Genomic DNA, 5,323 nt, shown 5'->3' on the forward strand with positions numbered 1-5,323 from the left:
CAGCGAGAAGGTGAAACGTGGAGGACAACCAACATGCCTATTTGCACATAAACGAGAAAGGCACCTGGCTAGGCAGGGCTGCTCATAGGTTCACTGTGCAGTGGGCGCCTGCCTCATCTGAGGCCTCAGTTAAACCGAGTGGAAACAACAACACACAGCGGAAGTGAGAGCAACAAACCCAACGTTCTCAGCGCTTGTTAGGCTACCCAAAAGAGCGACGTGGAAGGGGCGCGGGCGAGGGCACAAAACCACTTGCCAGCACGGTCAAGGATGGATAGACTGAGCAGCCCGCATTGGAAGAGACGGCCGGTCAGAGGCTGAGAGTCAAGACAGTTCTCCCTCATTGCGTGTTTCCACCTGACCTGTGTTTTTCTGTCTGTGGGTGGGTGGGTCCGAGCAAGGAGGCCCCGTTTGTCAGTGTCCCAGATCATATATGTCTGCAGGTCGAGGGGAGCTGACTGTGTGTGTGTCCCTGACCCTGATCTGGGGATGGAGCCAGGCTGACTGTGTGTGAGAGACAGAAGGAAACAAGTTTCAGAGTAACAGCCGTGTTAGTCTGTATTCGCAAAAAGAAAAGGAGTACTTGTGGCACCTTAGAGACTAACCAATTTATTAGAGCATAAGCTTTCGTGAGCTACAGCTCACTTCCTCAGATGCATATCGTGGAAACTGCAGCAGGCTTTATATATACACAGAGAATATGAAACAATACCTCCTCCCACCCCACTGTCCTGCTGGTAATAGCTTATCTAAAGTGATCATCAGGTGGGCCATTTCCAGCACAAATCCAGGTTTTCTCACCCTCCACCCCCCCACACAAATTCACTCTCCTGCTGGTGATAGCCCATCCAAAGTGACAACTCTTTACACAATGTGCATGACAATCAAGTTGGGCTATTTCCTGCACAAATCCAGGTTTTCTCACATCCCCCCCACCCCCATACACACACTTGCAGACGCCGTCTTTTATTTCTGCACAGAAACTTTTTTCTTGAGTTTTCTGCAGTAGTGAATGGGACCCAGCAGCGTAATATGCATCACAGATGCCTTAGAGCAATAACCTTCCCCTCCCCCGTCCCCGGCCAGCTGAGCCATGAGGCTCACATGCTGGGGAGAATTCATCCAGCTGCTCACCAAACCCTGCCCCCTCTCTGCAAGTACCTGCCACCGCAGCCTGTGCACCTCTGGCCCCGCAGCTCGAGCATTTCAGCTCAGGGAGGTGTGACTCGGGGGTTAATGTAAATGCATAGCACAGACACGTAGTTACAGCTGCTTCCTAAGCTAGGACAGAGCTGGCTGAGGAGGGACTGGCCCCTGGCCAGAGCTATGGCACTGAAGGGTGGGGATGCGGCTACTGCAGGGCATAAGAACCTTATCTGGTGGGCAGGGTGGGAGCTCAGCCCCTTAGCTTTCCCTCTGTGTGGGCAGCACTGGTTCCACAGAGCACACCTACCTGTCTTTGCAAGGCAGGCCCAGAAGTGTCCCCAGGGCTGCTGCAGGGACTGAAACCAGCCACAGGCTCCAGTTCCTCAAGGGGCAGTGCTGAGCTGCTCCTGGGCCTGCAGGGCTCAGCACTGCATTGACTTGGCAGGTCTCTGCACCTCTCCATGCAGCGCGTTAGCCCGGCCTCAGTTCGGTCAGGTTTGGTTTCTAGCTGGCTGCTGTATCCAGCGTAGGACGCTGCAGGGACTGACCAGAGGCGGCTGTGAATGGCAGGGAAGGGTCGGGCGGCAGGCTGTGGCATCTGACAGGAGGCAGCAGCCCTGCTTGCCCACAGACCTGCAACACCAGTCATCAGGAAGGGGGGAAATGCACTGTACACTCACCACTTGCCTCAGCTTCCATAACTGGGCTGACCACTACGCTGGCCTGTATATAACCCGACCCAGCAGCTCAGGACCCGAGCCTTCAGCCTGAGTTTCTAGGTATGCGCACGCCCATTGGCCAGGTTTGGGGCCCGGAGAGCGGTCCCTGCTAATGCTCCCCCTGATGTGGATGGGCTGTGAAGAGGTGCCCTGCCCAAACAGCTCTGGGCAGGAGGCCAGGGCCCTCAGCAGAGGGAGAAGCGCCGGGAGTTGATGTTCATGCGTGTGACGCCAATGTGCTTGAGTGGCGTGGAGAGCAAGAAGGCGGCCTTGGGAGGAATGTTGCAGAGCAGGTCTGTGTCCTCCTCACAGCCCTCCAGGCCAAAGGTGGCATTGTCCAGCATCTCCTTGTGCTGGTGGCACACCTGCTCCACCTTCAGCTGGTGAATCTGCCCCCGCAGCCGCATCAGCTGCCGTGCCAGCTGGTGATCCACAGCCTGCATCTCCTGCTGTGCAGAGGAGGGAAAGGGGAACCTTTAGGGGGCCAGCTGGAGCACAGGTCACCCCTGTCACTGAGTCAGAGAGCAGCCCTAATGCAGAGCCGCACGGACAGAGCCACAGACGTGCAGAGACACAAAGACAGAGGTACAGACGCATGAGGCATGTCAAGTGGCGGCCTGCGGCAACGAGTCTCAGAGTCCGGGTCAACGCCGCCAGGCTTGCAAGGATCGAGCCGCCATGCTAAAATTAGCTGTGTAGATGTTGTGACATGGGCTGGAGCTCAGGCTTTGAAGCCTAGGGAGGGGGTGGGCTGAAGAGCCCAAGCTCCAGCCCAAGCTGCAATAGCTGCACGGCTGGTTTTAGCGCGGTAGCCTGAGCTGTGTGACTGGGGGCTCTGAGAGTCGCTGCTGCAGGCTGACGTTTGCCGTGTAGACATTCCTATGGAGACACGCAGACGCATGGAGAGACACTGCCAGAGACAACCCTGGGACATACGACACACAGAGACACACAGACAGACAGAGACAACCCCGAGACATGCCAACACACAGAGACACACAGACAGACAGAGATACACAGCGCCAGAGGCAACCCCGAGACATGCGAACACACAGAGACACCCAGACAGAGAGATGAAGCCACACGGTGGAGACACACTGCAGAGACCCAGCAAGAGATGGACAGAAAGACACACAGACAGAGACAACAAGGAGTCCGGTGGCACCTTAAAGACTAACTGATTTATTTGAGCATAAGCTTTCGTGGGTAAAAACCCCACTTCTTCAGATGTATGGAGTGAAAGACAGAGACAGAGATACAGAGACGCTCGTGGACAGAGAGAGACATGCAGATGGACACACAAATATACAGAGATGCATAGACAGATCTGGGCAGAGATAGAGACACACACAGATGTACACACACAGACACACAAACGCAGAGGCACAAACATACTGAAACGTGCAGACAACCAGAAAGACAGACGTGTGCGAGCACTTACAGACTTGTGGACCAAGCTGGGGACAAACGTACGAATACACAGTTGCACTGATGCAGACACACAAACATGCAGAGACACACACACACACACACAGGCCGTGTCTACACTAAGCAAAGAAGCGTTGCAACAAATGGGGCCTGGAACACTTTGAGCTGGCAGAACATGTGCCGCCCCCCACGCCCACACATCCGAGCTGCCCAGACCTTTCACAAGCATTGACTGTAATGGTTGGTTGCAACCCCAGGAGTGAGGTGTTTCCTTTGGGTCTAGCCGAGCCGGTGTTGGCTACAACGGTTTCCCCCGAGCATGGAGAGGAAGCCATGACCCTTGCAGCTGCCCGAGGTCAGCTGGCCCCCCCAAACTCCCGCCCACACAGCAGTGCCGCACGCTTGGAAACCCGTGATGCCCTCACTCCTACAACAGGGCACTAGGGAACAGGTGCTCCAGGAGTCCCAGAATGCACTGGGCCAGCCACAGCTGTGAGAGGTGATGCTTTGCACACCGGAATGATTCAGGGAGGAACCATGTTGCCATGTATCCGCACCGACCCGCTGCAAGGGTAAAGCAACCAGCCCTTCCAGGCAGGGGGGTCCCCCTGCAGCGCACCTGCAGAGAGACACAGCTCACACCCACACACAAATGCTCGAAGACAACGTCAATCGAGGCCTATAAACACCAGAGTTAGGGAGATAGGTAGGCACCGAAATGGGCACGTTGGCATCAAAATGGCTCATTTGTACATGGACAAGACAATGCCAAGCACCAGCCGGGATTCCTGGGGCACTAACCTGGGGAATGAGCCCTGCTGGAGGTGCAGAGTGCTGAAGTAAGCAGGGTGATGGAGAACAAACCAGCCTAGTGCCACCTTTAAAATCGACACCCCCTCCCCCCACCCGGGCCGTGGATGTGACATCCAAGCCAGGTACAAATTGAATTGCTGAGCACCCAGCCCACGGCAGGGGCTCTCTCCTCCTCCGCAGCATCCTCATACTCCCTCCCCTTTTCCCAGGCGTTCTCTGTCCCATTTCCCTTTAGCCCTGGGGATGTCAAGCCGAGCTCCACAGCCCAGGAGACCGACTGCTGCGGGGCCTGGGATAATGGTTTAAGATCTCTTGCCGTCTCTGTCCCTTGCTCTTCACCCACAGAGGCCGTGCTCCCAACAGAACTACCAGGGGGTACTCACCAGCTCCTCCCTGAGCCACTCCAGGGCATCATCCATGGTGGCAAACCCACAGATGCTCCCGGACGGCACTTTGGCTTGAGTCCCCTCCAGAAACACCTCTCCTCCCTGCTCTTCCTTCAGCGAGCTGATGGCTCCCTCCTTGACCCCATTCCTCCAGGACTGGCTCTGCACTCGGGCCTTCCACTCCGAGTAGGAAGGCCTCCTAGTCTGCAGCTTCAGCTTGGCCGTCAGGGCCTTCACACTGTCCAGGTTCTCCTTGTCCAAGTTCGACTCCTCTTCTCCTAGCTCCTTGAACTTCAGGTGGCTGTAGGACATGGCTATGCTTGCAAGGTGCAAGAGAGAGGAACATTTGCCTGTGGCAGAGCTGGCTCGCTCTGTGTGTGCGCGTGTGAGCAGGAGAACTATTTATTTCTGGAATGAACAATAAAGCCTTGGAACTCGATGATGATTATAAATGAGCAGGAACTTTAATTGCCTGGAGGCCTGGGGAGGTGGGTTTTTTTTTAAAAAATATTATTGTCTCCAGCTGGGCGGAGACACCCTGTTCTTTGAAAGGAAGTTTCACTGGGGACATAAAGGACTGTGGGAGCGAAAAGTAATTTATCCCACAGACATGCCTTCCCTTCCCAGTTTATTATCAGGACAGAAATGAAACTGCTTCTCCACCCAGCTCTGAGATCAAGGGAGGCTGAAAGGTCACTTGAGATTCAAGGCTGCTACAGAGCCATAAAAAAAAAAGAAAAAACAGAAAAAAGAAAAATAAAAAAGCTCAGCTCTGTTCAGGGTTTTTCCTGCCCCACCCCCAGGCACTTATACAGCGCCAAGGGTGGATCA

The 5,323-nt window shown here is 55.0% G+C and overlaps 1 protein-coding gene across 2 annotated transcripts; it reads right to left on the reverse strand.

Annotated features, from left to right (window-relative positions):
• Nucleotides 1–827: 827 nt before the first annotated feature.
• On the reverse strand, nucleotides 828–5,195 carry FAM167B (family with sequence similarity 167 member B). 2 transcript variants are annotated; one of them, XM_084652377.1, is made up of 2 exons: nucleotides 4,490–5,195; nucleotides 828–2,311 (listed from the first exon to the last, which is right to left on the reverse strand). In XM_084652377.1, the coding sequence occupies exons 1-2, from the start codon at nucleotides 4,802–4,804 to the stop codon at nucleotides 2,051–2,053; spliced, it is 576 nt and encodes a 191-aa protein (XP_084508503.1). In that variant the 5' UTR covers nucleotides 4,805–5,195; the 3' UTR covers nucleotides 828–2,050. The 2 variants fall into 2 exon arrangements, with proteins under 2 accessions (XP_084508503.1, XP_084508502.1); XM_084652376.1 differs by having other exon boundaries at nucleotides 828–2,314.
• Nucleotides 5,196–5,323: the final 128 nt, after the last annotated feature.

The sequence above is a fragment of the Lepidochelys olivacea genome (assembly GCF_965140295.1).
Source record: "Lepidochelys olivacea isolate rLepOli2 genome assembly, chromosome: 19".
Lineage (NCBI taxonomy): Eukaryota > Metazoa > Chordata > Testudines > Cheloniidae > Lepidochelys > Lepidochelys olivacea.

Coding starts and splice junctions, on each gene's coding strand:
- FAM167B (XM_084652376.1), bottom strand. CDS start 4,804: ATGTCCTACAGCCACCTGAAGTTCAAGGAGCTAGGAGAAGAGGAGTCG. Junction 2,315..4,489: donor AGTGGCTCAGGGAGGAGCTG/GTGAGTACCCCC, acceptor TCCTCTGCACAG/CAGGAGATGCAGGCTGTGGA.